The following is a 19,240-nucleotide window of genomic DNA, read 5'->3' on the forward strand; positions in this document are numbered from 1 at the left end:
TGTTCATGTCGTGCGCTCAGTGACGTTACGATTGTGTTTGTCTGTCTTTGTGCCTTAGGTGACGCTTCGATCACGGTTTCTTAGTATTCATTTACATCGTGTTATAGATATTATATATTTCGGGATCCGGGCTCCGTTTTTTTATTTGTCGATTTTCTGCTTTTACGGGATTTCAATGATCCTGATGAGTTTTACTAAAGCGGGAACAAAACGTTACTGATTGCGATTGAGCGGCTAGAAATGAAGGATGGCGCTGCCAACTGTATATAAATGCCGGCTACAAAGCGCGGCTTGTATATGGAGCTAAGTGCCATTCATCTGCCGCTCCGGCAATTATCGTGAGGACGTATCCTGTGGGAACAGCAATGGGCTCAGGTTCTGGAAAACAGAAGGTTTTTGTGCGATTGAGGCCGTGTGCCCTTGTTTTTGTAGTCAGGTATGTGAGCACACAATGTATGGATTTCTGTGCTGGAATAACATGTTTTTCCTTCTGTTTACAGACTGCTCTCTCTGCATCCGGAAGTTCCTGTCCTACAAGACGCAGTGTCCCACCTGCTGTGCGGTACGTCCCCAATCTCCAGAATGTCTTCTCTGACCTTTGTAAGGCCAATACTAGGCACTGCCTTTGGCTCCATTTTGCAACACATGATGTGATCTTAATGGGTGTTTAATGGGCACCATAGTTGTTGTCAGTGGCGGCACACAGGGCGTTACTCTATCGCATGTTAGCAGTGGAACTGCTTTAGAAAATACATGTTTGTTTGTTTGTTGTTTATAATTTTTTCCAATTTACTTTATGTATTTTTCTTATCATTCGCAAGATCTCTGCTTGTAGTCATTGAATGTAGTGCGTAGATATAATCTCTCCTGGTCATGTGATGATCACACAGGTGCACTGCTCGCTACAATACATATATCACAGCGGGGTCTTGTAATGATCCGTGTACGCTGGGTCTGTGTTACATATAGGATGTGTGCGGTGGATCTCGTATATTACATATAGGATGTGTGCAGTAGATTTATATTACATATAGGATGTGTGCAGTGGATTTATATTACATATATGATGTGTGCGGTGGATCTCGTGTATTACATATAGGATGTATGCAATGGATCTCGTGTATTACATATAGCATGTGTGCAGTGGATCTTGTATATTACATATATGATGTGTGCGGTGGATCTATATTACATATAGGATGTAAGCAGGGGATCTCGTGTATTACATATAGGATGTGTGCAGTAGATCTATAATACACATATGTGTGCGGTGTATCTTGTGTTTTACATATAGGATGTGTGCGGTGGATCTCGTGTATTACATATAGGATGTATGCAGTAGATCTATAATACACATATGTGTGCGGTGGATCTATATTACATATAGGATGTGTGCGGTGGATCTTGTATATTACATATAGGATGTGTGCGGTGGATCTTGTATATTACATATAGGATGTGTACGTTGGATCTCGTATATTACATATAGGGTGTATGCGGTGGATCTCGTATATTACATATAGGATGTGTGCGGTGGATCTTGTATATTACATATAGGATGTGTACGTTGGATCTCGTATATTACATATAGGGTGTATGCGGTGGATCTCGTATATTACATATAGGATGTGTGCGGTGGATCTTGTATATTACATATAGGTTGTGTGCGGTGGATCTTGTATATTACATATAGGATGTGTACGTTGGATCTCGTATATTACATATAGGTTGTGTACGTTCGATCTTGTATATTACATATAGGACAGACCTGTTTGTGAGATGTAAATGTGTTTTCTGTCTTATTGGTCTCCTTTATGAACAATGAATATATTTCTCTCCTGGCCAAATTCATGTCACAGAAACGTCTTCTGACAGTTTTCTAGAAGTTGTGCCTGTTTTCTTAAGTCCCCGGGATAATGTGAAGCTGTTGAGTGTTGGTCCTCTAGGGCTTGTTCACACAAGGCTTCTTATTCAGGACTGACATGGCCAGAGTTTTGTGAATTAAATTGGTGAAGTCTTTTATTACATTTTGTGCTGTACACATTGGGGCTGGGGTCTTCACCGTACAAACCTGGGCAGTAGTGACCTGGGTAATGCGGCCTTCACACCTGCGCCTTTACCTGTCTGGACTTTGGGTTTCCGCCTGTGTCCCCTGTGGGGGAGGGGGCTCAGTAGCAGCTGTGGTGCGGACCCAAACAGTCAGAGACGGGGACACAAAATGCAACAAAACTGGTTTATATAAAAAAAATAATACAGCAAAATAACTAAACCTTATGCCAAAAATAAAATACAGGCGAAAAAAAAAGCAAAACCTGCTCGGTAGAGCGACTAACAGAAGTTACTACCAGGCACACGACCAAAACAAGAATAACACCAGGTCAGAGGGCAAAGCAAGTCCCGTCCTCTCCTCCCAGGTCCTGCAGGATCGGCAGCCTTTTATGGGTCACTAATGAGCCCGGGATCGTCTCCTGATCCGCCCCGGACCACACAGAAGCCAGGAACAAATATACCTGGACTCCAGCACACCCCAGAAAATCTGCCTAGGGGACGGGCCTGCCAGCACTCAGTTTAAGGCAAACCGCCGGTGTCCGTATGCGGCTTCTCTGCACTGAAACCGTTTTTTGTTTTTTTTTTGTTTTTTTTTTGCTCAGACATAAATCCTGCATGTCTGACTTTGCGTCTGTGCAAACCCCCCTAGAAACGGCATGGCCATGGTATGTGGAGCCATTCATTTCTATCTGTAATTGCGGATGATATATGGGACCTTATATGAATGTGTCCTGCTGTGATACAGTGTAGCGGTGTGATAGAGCCGAGCGGCGGATCTCTGTCTATTGGTATACACTTTCCATTCATTTGTTTACATGTATCGGCTTAGCAGTGAGACATCGCAGGACGCTCAGTGCTTAGTGCGAGTTCTCTTATAGATTTCTATAAACTCTATTGATGGAAGGATCCGCAGCTCCCGTATAATGTTCTTTTTTTTTTTTGTTTGCTCTTTTTTTCTCCTTATTCATCATGTGTTGTGTAGAGGATTATAAACGCTCCCCCGACTGAGATCTATTCAGTAAGTGACTGTCGCTGTGTCTCCGGACATGATCTCTCCGCTCCGAGTTCTGTCTGTTCTCTCATACAGTCTTTCAGTGCTCACCTGAACGTGGCAAACTCTTCAATCACCTGAGCCATTGGGGTCCTGAGTGTCAGACCCCCAATGAGGACCCAGCCTAAGGATAATTCATTAGTGTTTAAGTCCCAGAAAACCCCTTTAAGGCTGAGGCCCCACCTAGCGAAATGCAGCTACAAAAACATTGCAGAAAGAACAAGCGAAAACATTGTAACAGAGACTTTTCTCGGCGGATTTATCTTCCCTTATTAAACCTATAGGGGAAACGCCGGCATTTCTTCAGGTATAATTCACATGCTGCGATTTCACAGCTTTTCTGCAACGTGTGGACGGTATTAGCCAGAATCTCAATCACTTTCCCGGGATTGTCGCCACAGCAGCATAAACACTGAGCTTTCTCAATATGTGGCTGTACCCCACCGTCGCCTCTGGCAAGTCATACAATTGGATCGAACCGAGGAGCGCCGTCATAAGATTTGGGATCTGTGGGTTTTGGCCAAAAAATGGGAGTTGTTCTATTTGTTTTTCCACTTCCAGTTTTGGCTTCACACGTACAGGCAACCTAGATGGAAAAATGTCACCTGGTAACGTTACAAGCAGATATTATTGGGCTGCGTGTGCGTGAAAAAAAAAGTGAAGGATAGACAAACTCTTTTTTTTTTTTTCATGGCTGTTTTGCACCGTTTACACAAATTGAGGATCTTTCTAGAAACCGCTGTGCGACAACCATCGCAGTGTGACATTGATATGTATTAGGTATCAAGGTGAAGCCGAGGCGAAATCCAAGGAGAGAAGACATAGCAGCTAAGGAGCGTCCACCAGACCACTGAGAGATCAGGGACAATCCTGCTATAAAGATCTATATAGTGTTATTCCCCATGTACACAACAGCAACACAATGTACAGACATATATAGAGGGGTTTTCTGGATATTGAACACCTGTCCTCAGCATAGATCAGTGATATTAGGTTGGTTGGGGTCCCTGACATCTGCAAGGGTCTGCTGAGGTGTATCCACTACAGAGTGTGTACACGGTGTATTCCTGCAGCTGATCAGTGGAGGTGCCAGGTGTCAGACCTCTATCAATAACATATAGATCATTAATACCTATAGCACAGAAGACCTCTATAAGTAGCACAGGCAGGAGACGTCCCTCCTATGAAGGTGTTCAATGAGCTGCCAGCTTATCTAGGTGCGTAGTCACACCTCACTAATGTCCTCTCCATGTAATGACGCAGTACGCTCGTGTAGCAGACCACCGCAATATGGTAGCCAGGGCATGCGCAGTCGGCAGTGGTTGAACCGATTGCGTATGCACGAGACTTGATATACGTACAGCACTGCGTCCGATGTCTGCGAAAGGTAGAAGATCTGGAGAAGAGGGGCGTGAACATGATCAGCTAAGGGGCGGCGGAGGTTGGTCGGAGCACAAGGTGGCGCCCCCGGTGCTTTGTGATCGTAATTTGCATAACAGAAGAAATGGATTTGATCAGAAACTGTGGGGAGGAGAAGAGAATGGAGGTTCGGAGCAGAATAGACTTTAAAGACTATTCCAATGTGCCACTGGTTAAGAAGATGATTTTCTAATGATAGACTCCCACGTCACTATCGTCTCCGTCATTCAGCGGATTCTCTGTATTCACAAGCGCTGGGTTTGTAAAGCAGATGAATGGCGGAGTTGTGCGCGTGGTACTGTATACATGGAGCCATTATGAGCAGTCACGTACGCTGCGGCCCCTTCTCCTTGGGTTGTGCTCGGGGTCTTCCTGTAATAAGGAGTAGAAGGATTTGGTCGTGTCCAGGAAACACTTTCTACGTTAATGGTTTCCTTATGTGTTTGTTACATTTGTATCCGCGCCATTCAGAATCCCTGCGGTGCGAGTTTTGTGCAGTGGCAATTACGAGGGTTGTTACATTTGTTTCTTTTTTCCATTCTGAGGTTATTCAATATTAAGGAGCGTTTCCTCCTAAAATAACAGCAAGAATCGAACCAAAGTGGGTGAAAGGTACAAACCTGTATATTATGTAAGAACCTTTTACAGAACAGCTTTTGATTTTGCGGCAGCCGTCGTTTCAATAACAAACTCTGCAATATCCTTTATGCACAAATTTTGACTCCTTTCTCTTATTTCGGGAGGTAATGCAGGACAGGATGTCGCCAGGACGCCTAGCATCTTACATAGCTATAATGTCAGGGGTCCCACTCCCTGCATATGGCGCTCACATGGACCGTCCCTCATCTGTGAGACTCGGGAGTGTGACAGACACATAATGTCAATCATTGCTGCAAGTTCCAACCTCTCCAGTGCACGTTTGGGTTTGTTTTGCTGCGGTGACCTATGGAGGAACGCGTAGGAAATCCTGCAGCATGTGTGGCTTGGCCTTAGGGTGCATTCACACACGGCAGGTTTTGTCAGGTCCATGCATCTGAATCGGGTTGTTTTTATTATAAGCCCTTGGATTTTTGTAAGTTTCATTGAGGTGAATGGGACAATAGTAGACGTTTCTGCAGTGTGATCTGTTGTGTGTGAATGTGCATTAGGCATTGCTTGTCATATTTGGAGTGTATTAGGCTGTGTGCGGCCCTGGTATAGGTAATGTAAGGAGTAGGGACGTACTGCATGTAATGACATTATGTATTCCCAGGATCCCGCACTGATCTGCCACATCCCGCTACAAGTATCAGTGCACAGAGCAGGTGCCCGTGTCGCTGTTTTATGCTATTTTGGCTGGGCGTCTTGGGATTATCTTGGAACGGTTTGTGTGTTCTCAAGGAATGAACTCATCTTAGTAGTCTTGCACTTAATCATTCTGCTGTCACCAGGGACGAGGACAATATCGCTCCGCTCTAACCGCGCACCGAGCCACACCAGATCATTACCTGACAAATACACAATATATCAATTTAGGGAACTATATAATCGGCGCCAGTCTTTCTGTTGCATTGAGCGAACCTTTAACGCGAGGTTTCCTAAAGCAGGATTGTGGTGTAGGCGAGCCGTGTTTGTCATTTATAGGGAATCTCTCATAGATTATTTATCAGTTTTTATCTACCAAAGTTTTGTTATAATGGCCATGAATAAGATGTAACCGGTCTAAGGAATCCCCTGTAACCTGCTGATATAATAGGCCGTGATGGTCGCACATGAAGTTCTTTATTCCTCACCTCTTGGGCTTGTTTGGTCTCTTCCATCCAGTCCTTCTCATGGCTCTGACTGACCGGCCGCCGCCTTGTATTCTTCAGACTTGGACACAGCAGCAGAGCCGTCTTCCTGGGCATGCACGGCGCAGCCATAAAGCAGGGCAGAATACACCAGGTTGCCTTGTGCAATGGCATATCTGCAAGCTCTGGAGGAGCCATAGAGTGGCAGGTGTGGAGCCTGGGCTGCAGGACTCTTAAGGATCACCACACCACCCTTATGACTCTTCACAGGTTCTTGGCCTACTGAGCTTAAAGTGCAGACTTTTCCATGTTAAATTCTCCATCCATTGAACTAGTCTGCTGCCTGTCTGGAGGTCTTGCACCTGTCTGGATGACAATCTGCGCCCCACTTGTCTCCACGGCATCATTCCCTTCTCACAGGGAGCCCAGGCCATAAAATGGACACGTATACGACCTGTCCTGAGTTTTTCCTGTGGCTCACTACTACATACATCTGCTTGTGATAATAACAGGTGTGTGTATGGGGCCAAAGAGAAGAATTGGTTGTGTACATGTTGTTGAAAGTGTATCCCAATGTGCAGGTCCCCCTGATGTCCTGAGTGCTAGTGGTCGCACATGCTCAGTCTCTCCCCACAGCCAGGCCTCTGGCTCAGCAGTATATTGCGCTGTAGTTGAGGAGCCACTATAGTCTAAGCTGCCAGAGGAGGAAGGAGACTGATCCTGCCCATGGCTGCACCCTGCACTACAGATAGTAGAGACACATGACATTGGTAAGGTCGGCTCTGAGCGCTATAATATAGATGAAACCATCACCGTAATATACGAAAAAGTCCTGTAACTCCGTCTTGTCTCCGGTGCTCGGCACTGATCGCTGTCTCTCTTTCCAGGCTGTCACCGAGTCAGATTTACGGAATAATCGCTTATTGGATGATCTGGTGAGAACATTTGTCAGCGCCAGGTACGTCCCCCCTCCCCTCCCCCAATGTATAAACCAGACCCCGAGTGATGGGGCTTTGTGTTATTGTATTATATGTACTTATCTTGTCATTTGTCCGGGATGGATGATGTATACGCTGCTGTATTTATGGACTAGATGACAGCTATAAATATAGCCAGAGGTAAGCGGGAGAAGAGAACCGGCCGCGTCTCTCCTCTGACTTGTCATTGTCTCTTCTGCAGTGACATTGACTCCATTAAAGTGACGGCAGGATGAAGGAGACATATGTGGAGGGATTGTATTCTTATCTATATGGGAGCCTGTAGTCTTATGGGGATATTATACAGTAAATGTGCACCAGTCCCCACCCCTCCCCCGACTTAGTGTTGTGATGTCACTTTGTATTACTGTGACATCGGCCGGGTATTTTCCAGATCTCCCATTTAACTTGGGGCAGGGCAGAATAATGACCATGAGATCCGGCCGTATATAAAGATGTCTGCTGTAGTCTGGGGTCTGGATCTGCACAGCGCGGCTCATTACATGGAGTGGAGTTTTATCATGGTCAGTATAATGACATCACATAGGCTCAGCATATAATGGCCATGCACACAAGACAGATCGCTCTGCTCCCCTACACACATGCATGCTCGGCTCAACTGATTGGTACGTGTCCTGAATAGAGAAAGGGAAGAGATCCCTGCCCCCCCCCCCCTCCAGTGTCCTCTATGTTCTCCCAATCCTCCTGTACCCCCCTCAGTACCCCTCCCTCACCTTCCCCTCCCTACCCCCTACATCTTCCTATTACATCCCCTTAAAGTCTTTCCTAATGACATTCTCTAGATCGGCCATGTCTGCGCGCCTTCTCCTCCTCCTTAAATAGGTTTGTGATTTTGCAATCCAGAATAATGAGAGCAAAATTGAAGCGAGTCCTGAAATCTAATGTCGGATCATTCCGCTTCTCATCATCCAAACTTTTTAATAGGCCTTTTAATTTTTCATTGGATTTTGCAGTTGTTTGTCTGAGTATGATATAAATTGGTGGGTACGGGGGGTGCGGAGCGCTGGGCGCAGCTAAACCATTTACTCTGATTGCATTTAGTTTGGAGGTGAAGCATCTGTACATTTACATAGTGAGTTATGCAGATTGTCACATAATCTAATTTGTTTCCTCTCTGCAAACAAATGAAATCTTTGTGCAGGATCCGACGTTCAGATGGATGGGGTAGAGCGAGGCAGTAAGCTGCTGCCTGTCTCCAGACACCACAGGGGAGCGGCTGCGTCCTCTATGGTAGTTCTATGCACTCACCTGTACCACACATGGCCATATGGATAAGGAGCTGTCCCCTCCAAATGCAGAGATTTGTCTTCTTTACCTGTAATCCAAGGATCCTCCAGTAACTACATTGTTGTACCACCATATGCCCGGCCCCATCACATGCCCTGAGAATGACCTGCTGACACAGGGCTCCAATACATCATTCAGTATGCAGTGTTATCTATCTGATAGGTGCACTCCACTCCTTAAACACTCTGTGCTGCTGGTATCGGATGAGACACTCCATCACAATGTACCAGATAAAGAAGACCAGAAACGCCGCGTATCAAGACCACAGAAAATTGAAACCCATCCTTGATGTCTTGGTGGATGTTACAGTCCTCCTGGCTGAGGGACTGAGGCCTTGTACTTACACCTGCACCGCTCTCACTTGTAGTAATTGTGTTATCCAGGGAGGCTGCGGTCAGACGATCATGTGAACAGCGTTCAATTATTTCTGGCACTTACGAGTCCTGTAACGCTCACAGCCATGTGGTTTAATACGCCCGGACTAATAGAAATGCAGCCTGCGGTTTTCCTAGGAACCATTGACCTCGGAGTGAGGATCAGCTGGCGGCGGGTTAAAGCGACGCTGCGCTGTGTAGTAGGAATCTTACCCGTCGCCTCTGGACCAGTTGGCTAATTCTAAGCAGGGCACATGTCAGGATTGCACAAATCATTACAATGTCACTGCAAGCTCTGACTTCTCACCCGAATAAGATTGGAATCTGTAAGATGTGGGTAAAGTTTCTAGGTTATTTGTGCCATGTGTGAAGAGCGTGCCACTGCTTCCACAATGCAATACAGCAGAACGTGCTCTGCACAGACTTGTCATGGGGGATTCCTATACGTTACCTTATGATTCCATATTACTAGAGCAGGCCTTACATTATGATCGTTGGGGTCTGACCCCAGATCTTGAGAATGACTGGAATGTAACTGATGTTACAATGTATCCCAATGACCTTCTCCTTGCCCCCGACCACCTCGCTGTGCCCTTATACACCTATACAATCCCCTATTAGCAGGTGGCAAGGCCCCTTTATTGTCCGGGGCGCTGGAACCCCCACCAATTGAGATTTAGGATGGGATTGCCTCTTTTACCAGCAGAGTGCAACTTGTGTAACTAAGCAGAATTATGAATGCAGCTCTGGCGACAACCGATTTGATTTGCAACATGAAGAGACAGAAGGATTGGAGCAAGCCATGGAAGATCTGTGCTTGGTTCTCCAAGATGGCAGCGGGAACAACCTCCCTGCCGAGAAGAGCTGATGGAAGGCGAAGGGCAAAGGACACAACAAATATGGCCGGCCGGGATTAGCATTTCTCTCTCCTTCATTTCTAAAAATATACGATTAACCCTTCGCTGTCTGAAAGCATTGACATTCAGCGTTCTGCCGTTTCGTGACTTCGTCCTCCAATCTCTCATAACATTAGAGGATCTTCTGTTCTAATCCACTATTGAGCGCTGGACTAATGGAATTTTGCAGCAATAAAGTCTCTGACTCGAGCCGATGACTTGGATTTATGGTCGGGGGGCTGCGGAGTCTTGGAATTCATCCATTGCCTAATGCGTCAGCGGCACAGCAGAGTAAGTTTAATGGTCGACCTCCGGATCTCTCAGCCCATAATGAGCGGCTTAGATTCCTATTAGCGGGCCCCTGCGGCTCGGGGCGGGTATATGAGGGGCTTCTGCTTTCTTGTGTATCTAGAAGTCCATATAATAAATAGGATCTCTCTTCTTGTAATGTATAATATATCTATTTGCCTTCCATCCTCCGCAGCCATGGAGACGGGAGACGGCCGCTGATGTCTCATTTTTATTTTTGGGATTTCTTTATTTTCTCATCCTTTTTGATCTATCAACATTTTTTGGATTGGGTAAAACCGTGATAGAAAGATGCGGGGCCCGGGGAGGGAGGGCCCGCTGTGACCTGACATGTGACGAGCCGGGTATTTATATACCAAAGAGTTATTGAGAATGTTGAAGCTACACGGAAAGCCTTTCATATCGCGTGTGCGCTCGGGGACTTGTCATATGCCTGGTTTACCCTTTATAGATGGCGGTATACAGAATCGGGTCACTCTACATGTGGCCGCTCATAACCAGCTCCAAAACCGGCTCGGCTTACTGCAAGTGGTATTTATTAGCAGCTTCTTGCTTTACCCCTTGCGGTTTGTAAATGTATTCTCGGTTTCCTTAGTTACATTTATAAATGATAAATCATAAACCGCAGTGTTTACGAGAAGCTTTAGCGCGCCAATGTAGTTCACATGCACAATCCTTACAGACATCCCGGCTGCCTGGTGGTCTCGTAGGTGCCCGGTGGTCTCGTAGGTGCCCGGTGCTCGGCCTCGTAGGTGCTCTGTGCTCGGCCACGTAGGTGCTTGGTCTCGTAGGTGCCCGGTCTCGTAGGTGCCCGGTGCTTGGTCTCGTAGGTGCCTGGTGCTTGGTCTCGTAGGTGCTCTGTGCTCGGCCACGTAGGTGCTTGGTCTCGTAGGTGCCCGGTGCTTGGTCTCGTAGGTGCCCGGTGCTTGGTCTTGTAGGTGCTCCGTCTCGTAGGTGCTGGGTGCTCGGTCTCGTAGGCCCCATATACACCAGGAAGTCTCGCCGCGCAGCTTGTGTCGTAATCTATGCTGGATACAGATGTCTAGGAGACAGTTCACACGGCTACTTCTGCTGCCAGAGCTTTACAGGCAGAGCGGCATGGGTGACCGTGCCACAGGAGCTCAGAGAGGAGGAGGACGATGAGGATTAACTACCTTGTAAAGTGGCGACTGCTTTTAAAGGGATCCTATCACGTAGGAATAGCCTTAAAGTCTATTGTTCTCCTACCTTGAGATGTCTTCTCCGCACCGCCGTTCAGTAGAAATCACGGTTTTCGTCTGTATGCAAATGAGTTCTCTCGCAGCACTGGGGGCATCCCCAATGCTACGAGAGAACTCTCCAGCGCCGCCTCCCTCTTCTTCAGAAACTGGTCTTCTTCCGGCGGTGGCTTCAAACTTCTAGGCCTCGTGCCTAGGGCAAAGCCGACTGCGCATGCCTGCTGGCCACAAGAAAATGGTCGCTTATATAGTATTGTAAGCGGCCATTTTCTTGTGGCCGGAAGGCATGCACGGTCGGCTGCCAAAGGCCTAGAAGTTTGAAGCCACTGCCGGAAGACCACCTGTTCCTGAAGAAGATGGAGGCGCCGCTGGAGAGTTCTTACGTAGCATTGGGGATGCCCCCAGTGCTGCAAAAGAACTCATTTGCATACAGACGAAAACCGGGATTTATACCGAACGGCGGTGCGGAGAAGACATCTAAAGGTAGGAGATGAATAGACTTTGAGTCTATCTCCTTGTCCTCAATTTGGCAACCAGTTATTTTTCATACATGAGGACTAGTAACTTCAGTGTCAGGCTAGAGCTCGGGGTGAGGGGTCGTGGAGATGAAGGTTTGCCCCGCAGCGCCTCACAGTGCCCTTCATCAGGCCGCTCCGCTGGGAAGCTCTTCCATAAAAGTATGAGAAATCTGTGGCTGGAATCTCCTCCGAGGCTGTGTGGCCACAATGTGCCGGAACACTTTCCGTTCCCATTAGAGGAGTCCCTAAAGTAATAAGTAGACAGGAACTCGTCCAGCCGAGGTCTGCAGAAGACTAAGCGGGGAGCTCGATGTCTCCCGTCCTCACAGGCAGCATGTCGGAGCTCGGTCGTGATATCTCCTGTGAAACTGGTTTTAAAACCATCTTTGTTGTAGCGAAATAAAGACCTTGAAGAGAACTGCACGGACATTGGAACTGCAAGACAATAGGGAGGTTCGGGGAGGTCACAAGAATGGTGTCTACATGGCAGACCGAAAATAGAAGCGCTCCATGGCTGCTCTGTACACAGTCATTCACTTATCACTACAGTCTCATCATCCGACTCCTCTCCAAGTGGGACAGTGACATGTGCAGGTTATGTGCGAGCCCCGTCTGACGGGGACAGTCCTGGGATGTAAAGGTGAAGGCCCCCACCATTCCTGAGCAATCAGTACAGGTAGTTTTGGTGCCAGATAAGATAACTAGATTCCCTAATGTCAAGTGGGTGGAGTTACAAGATCAGACAAAGGGGACGTCACTCAGAGCTCGGACACTGTCTTCCTCTGATTGATGCCCCTTTTCCTGCTCCTGACTGACATTAGGGAGTCTAGCTAGCATATTGGATTCCGAAACGACTTGTACGGACTGAGGCTGTGCAGGGGCGGCTATTAAAGTCTGAAAGGGCTTAAGAAGGTGGTTTAAAAAGTCAAGGTGTTTCTAGGTCTCGCTTGCCCATTATAGGATGAGTCCCTGAAAGGCAATGACTTTTCATTAAAGGGATTTTTGGGAGTTGCCATCTCCTTGTCTGGTCCAATGTGATGATTTATTACTAGTCCATGAGCGTACGGCAACACCTGGAGTATTTACTAGGTGGCGGAGATGACGCCTGTTCTGGGTTCTGGGTTGGGGCTTTGCTGTCATTGTAGATCTTTGCCCAGATTTGGCAGAGGCGATCTCAGAGAAGATAGGACCAGCTGGGCTTTGGTAGCCGGCCTCATCCCCAGCGGCTTTAGCATTCGTCTACTTGTATGATGTATTCAGTATTTCAGAACATTATCTCCTAAATTGCTTGGATCGATGGTGCCGAGACCCCCGGAGCTCTCTCCCCACTTGCCGCGGCCTACGTTCCCTATTAAATGTTAAAGCCTGCATCCGTTCTGAGCAGATATGAATGGGAAGGACGGCAGAATTTTCATTTTTCTCTAATTTTATAAATGAGGCGACGGTCTGTTTCCTGGGAGATTGAAACCCCGACCACGTTCCCTCAATGCATCACTTTCCATCAGAGCGGAGAGCTGCATTGTACGTCGGAGCGATCAGTCAGTGTCTGGCCCACGCTGGCGGATTACCACATTCGAGGCACCTGATGATGAATTTACTGGCATTTACTCCTTCCTTTTAGAGGATGATCACATATCCTTCAAGTGAATGGCAGGTCCCGGCAGCGAGGAGCCGCAATGCTTCCTGCGTCCCGGCCATAAATCCACTGTAGAGCATTTTTTGACATTACATGGGAGGGATTCCCAGCTCGGATCTCGGCGAGGCCGGTGGAGAAATCCAGCACATAAAAGCCTTCAGGTTATTGACGTCACCGCTAAAATATTACTTAGAAGTATTTCAGTCTGGCCTATGCATTAGTAGTGCCTAAGTACTTGGCATTGCTTAAGGGGTTATCCTGCCCTTTAATATTAATATGCGGTCTTGTATTGGGCTGGGGTCTGTCTCCTGGCACCGCTGCCGATCTTTGAGTAGCCTGACAGCGCCCCCTTATTTATCGGTCACATCCCTGTACTGTTAGTGTCAGGTTTGCTTAGTCTTGGTCCGCTCTAACTGTAATACTGAAATAAAGGGGCTTGTAATAAAGAGGAATGGAGTGATAACATGTCTGGCAAGGGCTGATCGGCACGGGTGCCAGGAGGTAGATGCTCACCAGTCTTTAAATTTTAAAGAACCCCTTTAACTATAAGTGTGTAAGGCAGGGAGGGCTCTTGGCCGCCATAATGCTTATGTGTCTTACTGGGGTACACGATGGCTCAGTGTCCTGGTGTACTGTTGTGTGCACAAGTCCCCTGCCTGGCTCTGTCTTGCCTGTAAGACATGTATCGGCCATTACACCTTCTTAAAGGGATAGTGTGTACACCTGCTAATGTTCTTTCCATTTGGATTCACCTTCGCTCTTATTCCCACTGTCTGACCTGCGCCTTGATCCTTGATCCTGTTTCTGCCTTCTCTTTCTCATCCGCTTGGTTCCTGTTGCTGACTACTTGGCTCTATCCTGACTACTGACCCGCACTATGTCCTGCCGGATCCTTTGGTGCTATGCACGATTGTCTCTCTGGCCCCACCAATTACAGCAGGAACTCCCGGATGGGTAACACCGTGGTCGCCTTCTCAAGTCTAGATCCCCGTACAGGGTGAATACTGGGATGGTTACTTAGACAGCTCATGGGACTGGCCCAGAGTCGAACCAGTGACTTGGCACATTGGATCCACGGGACAATTGGCCTCCACTGGTGAGACCACCGAAAGCTACGGCATCCCGGAGCATACAGCTGAAATCTGGAGTAAGTTATCCTAAATGTGATAGTGGCCATGCCCCTTTAAGGAAAGTGGTGAGGCTGACTTAAAAGAGAAAAAAGTTGCATTTTATTTTTTGGGGTAAAAAACAGACTTGACACTTGTATGCCAGGCACATCTATTATACAGAAAGCCGCCCGCAGGATGGAGAACGGTCCATGCCCTGCAGTTCTGCACGGTGTCCACTTGAGGCCGATGGTCATATAAGAGCAGAAGAGTTTTGTCTGCGGTGAACATTTCCTTGTCGGGTTTCTTGGTGTATCTGACTGAGCGGAGATCTGCGGCCGCCAGACAAGGTCAAGTGCTCATCTCCAGGCTGCAAAGTCTTTCATCTCCGCCATCCGATTTGCATCAGTGCAGAGTAATAGAGTTTTTGGGCTTCAGGTTACGTCTATTTCTGGGAAGGTGCTCTCCTGTCAGACCAATATTTTTGTAATGGCGGAGCGTCGAAGGGTTCATGAATCTGCAGATGTCCAAACCGGTGTATACATATAACCTATACACATCTTAAGGAGCGGTGTGCTATACATTGAACAGGATGTATTTTATGTTAATGGAAACCAGTTGCAGGGCAGGTGAAAGGTAACCCCTGCACCTAAGTGGGAAATAATAGACATTGAGTAAAGTCCCGCTGGGGGTAGTGACCTGTATATTATCTCCATCATGTAGTGATAGCATAGGGCAGTGATGGCGAACCTTTTAGAGACCGAGTGCCCAAACTTCAACCCAAAACCCACTAATTTATCACAAAGTGCCAACACAGCAATTTAACTTTAATAATGTGCAGATCCACAATTGCACACAATTATAGAGCTACAAATTATGGTCATACAAATGGGGCTTTATAGAGCTTTCTGCTCCACTGTGACCTCCACACAGTCCAATCTGCTCCACCGTGGCCCCCACACAGTACAATTTGCTCCACGGTGGCCTCCACACAGTACAATCTGTTCCACAGATCGGTGCCCACAGAGAGGGCTGTGTGCCACCTCTTGCACCCGTGCCATAGATTCGCCATCACGGGCATAGAGTATTCCTGTCACTTTATCATCACTGGGAACCGCACGGATCATGGGAATGAAGGAGTCACAATGTGGATGTAGCAGCCCCTTCACCATTTGTCTTCCCCGCCAGTCCCTTCAGGAGGCCGCAGCATTGCCTCGCTCAGATGAATGGGGCCGGGCTGTGGTTTCTTGTACATCTGGTTGGCGGTGAGCGCTGCTCTGCAGGGAAACCCCTCTGTACGCCATTCCTCTTATTCTTCTGTGCCCGGCGCCTTTTGTCCTCTCAGCAGTCAGGCCAGTAAAGTTTTATCATCTCTGCACGTGAGATCTCTGCTGCTCCAGCCATGACTTCTCCTCCATCAATATCACCTTGCAACGCTCTGTCCCCAAATGGTCTTATTATGAAATGTAAAACTAAGCCATTGTGACGGATCCCTGCCGGAGCGCAGGACGACTGCAGACATTTACTAGCTGTAATACAAGCGATCCCCTGTCCGTTCCTGAGGGCTGTGCTGAATTAAGCAGGGTAAACGTGAGTCCACAGCGGCCTCCTCCTCTGACACTGCTGCGGTTACATGTCCTCTGGACAACACATGGAGGCCGATCTATTCTGTCTGTCAGTCCCGTCTGTTTGCTATGGAGAAGCTTCCTAGCCTGCAGAGTTTAGGCTTTACGGCCCTGGCACCCTACATGTTTGGTTGTATCTGCTTGTACGTGTGCCCTGCTCCCTACAGCTTTGTAGGACTGAGTCCCAGCTTTGTGGCGGCCGCACGCTGCGTTACAGTCTGCAAATGTCGGATCTCATTTTCTGCAAATTAGTGCTTTGTGGGACCCAAATATTCCCCGGGACAGAAGCTGCCAGCAGTGCTGAAAATGGCTCATCAGCTGCTTTATGGCAATGGGGTGTGTGGGCATTTGCACGGCCCTTGTTTTATTGACCAGAAAGAGGTCTTAAAGGGGCGGTCCCACCATTACACATCATATTTATTGTATAGATTTGAACAAAGAACAACATTTTGCCATTTTCTATCAAAATAGTGATGTAGTGAAGAGTTTGGGACATTTACTTACCTAGTATGGCACCACCTGGTGTTCAAAGTGAATAGCAGTCTGCACGTCCACCTATTGAGTGGTGTGCTGGTGGACGCACATGCTCAGTGACGCTGCCCACAGCCGGGTCTCTCCAGAATGATGATTATCTACTAAACCAGGGAGTATCTGGCACGTGATCCCTATAAGACCTGGGATACGCAGGGCCGAGCGTCGTAAACACTTATTGGCTTCTCTGATTGAGTTTTAATGACTTGATCGAACTATTTCTAATTAGAAACCATTGGTCAGTCCTTCCACAAATCCCCATAATCCTCAGCCATTTATCAAAGGCGACAAGGAAGCTTATACAATCTCTCCAGAGACACAATACAGGCCGCTCCACCTGCACAAGATGGATTGTATCCTGTATTGTCATCTGGATTGGGTTCTATGGAGAATTGGAGACCGATCACAGAAAAGACAGGAACCTCTGAGGGGTAGAAGGTCCCCCTGTGTACTTACTAATGTGCTCTGGTGGTCTAAAGATGGCTGATAACATAAGAGAAAGTGTCCTAACTGGAATAGGGATTTGTGAGTAGGTCCTTGGGGTGACATAGAAGACTTACTGTTGTCTCCAGCAGACTGTCTGCCTCTATCAGTACCAGTACACTCTGACTGGGCCTCTCGTCCTTCCTCCTCCTCCTCGCCACTCCATAGACTTCTATATACCACTGTATTTTGATGCTTTGGTGAGCAGTCTATCTTGGGGAGCCAAGAAGGATTCAGCAGAGATTTCAGAGTGAAGGGAAGGAGTTGGATTAGTGAAGATAAAGTCATTTTTCTCTAATAAGATCTATTACAAAGTTTCTTAGATTTGCTTCTCTTCTATTTTTATGCAGTTTATTGAAACGATACCGACCATGTAAGACCGACCTCAATGTGTTCTGATCAATAATCCAAGTGCCCTGTTGTATTTCTTAGGACGCATCTTTCTCAGTCCGTCTTGGATACCTCACCACGCTCTCCTTCCAAAGGCAAGCCGGCGACAAGTAGGACACAAGGATGTGCTGGGAACAAGTCTATGGACATGTTCCTGCTGAAATCGGGCACCAAGATGTCTACCAAACCTTCTGATGTAGATAATAATGATCTCGTGGCTGCAGTGGATGGTGACCTGTCTACTCATCCAAGCTGCAGGTCCATCAAACAGGAGTCTGGTGTCATGGACCAGACCTCGGAGGAGACGTCCGCTCCGAATACCCCGTCCACCTCCCTGGCAAAAGTAAAAGGTGAGTGCCCTGTGACCCCCTGGAAGAGTGAGGACTCTTCTTATGGTACCACGCCATTATGTTTTGTGAGGGAATGTTCTGGGCTGGAGTGTGGAGAAGAACACACAAGACTGCCTTAAATTCCTCTGCAAAACTATGCGGTGTGAACCTGGCCTTAAACTGACTGTACATGACAGATGTAAGGTCACATAGCTGGTCCCCTCTCCTGAACGACACTGCTTTGTGCTCTGGTCCTCTGATGGTGGAGTGAAGTCAGATGCAGAACAACATCTCCACCCACCCTGCCTCGGATAGGCTAATGCCTATTACATCTGTGACACAGGCCTTCTTACACTGGGTCTAGGACTCCAGCCAGAACCCCTGTCAGTCCTGGTCTGGTCCATCATGGGGGCAGTGGTCTCAGAGTACTATAGCACCACCCATAGGGTATCAGTCTCTCTGTAGCGCTGCAAAACGTCTTTGTGCCAACTTTAATATTAATGAGGTGTTGTAGGTAACGGGATGGGGACGAGGGTACTGGGATAAATGCCCCCTAGTGCCAGGCTGGTACATACTGTATACTCTCCTGCTCTGATGTTATCCCCTTGTGCACAGTGCGAGTATATTCTAATAATCCAGCCTCTTGTCTTGCAGTGGAGTGCCCGGTGTGCGGGGTCGGTATATTGGAGCAGTACATCAACAATCACCTGGACAGCTGCCTTACTAGGGATGAGAAGAAAGAAAGTCTGCGCAGGTATGGACCACAGCGCTCACACATACACCCAGACCGCAGCACTCGCACATACCCCCAGACCACAGCGCTCGCACATACCCCCAGACCACAGCGCTCGCACATACCCCCAGACCACAGCGCTCGCACATACCCCCAGACCACAGCGCTCGCACATACCCCCAGACCGTATCGCTCGCACATACCCCCAGACCGTATCGCTCACACATACCCCCAGACCGCAGCAAATGCACATACCCCCAGTCCGCAGCGCTCGCACATACATCCAGACCGCATCGCTCGCACATACCCCCAGACCACAGCGCTCGCACATACCCCCAGACCACAGCAACTGTGCATACACCCCGACCACAGTGCTTGCACATACCCCCAGTCCGCAGCGCTCGCACATACATCCAGACCGCATCGCTCGCACATACCCCCAGACCACAGCAACTGTGCATACACCCCGACCACAGTGCTCGCACATACCCCCTGACCGCAGCACCTGCACATACCCCCA

The 19,240-nt window shown here is 47.9% G+C and overlaps 1 protein-coding gene across 1 annotated transcript in view; it reads left to right on the forward strand.

Annotated features, from left to right (window-relative positions):
- Window positions 1–19,240, forward strand: part of RAD18 (RAD18 E3 ubiquitin protein ligase) — a 153,813-nt gene that overhangs the window by 16,986 nt on the left and 117,587 nt on the right. The window contains exons 3-6 of the mRNA XM_075286198.1: window positions 501–562; window positions 7,176–7,246; window positions 17,701–18,008; window positions 18,642–18,741. Coding sequence (XP_075142299.1) covers window positions 501–562; window positions 7,176–7,246; window positions 17,701–18,008; window positions 18,642–18,741 — 541 coding nt within the window. The remainder of the gene's footprint in view (window positions 1–500; window positions 563–7,175; window positions 7,247–17,700; window positions 18,009–18,641; window positions 18,742–19,240) is intronic.

The sequence above is a fragment of the Leptodactylus fuscus genome, chromosome 9 (assembly GCF_031893055.1).
Source record: "Leptodactylus fuscus isolate aLepFus1 chromosome 9, aLepFus1.hap2, whole genome shotgun sequence".
Classification (NCBI taxonomy): domain Eukaryota; kingdom Metazoa; phylum Chordata; class Amphibia; order Anura; family Leptodactylidae; genus Leptodactylus; species Leptodactylus fuscus.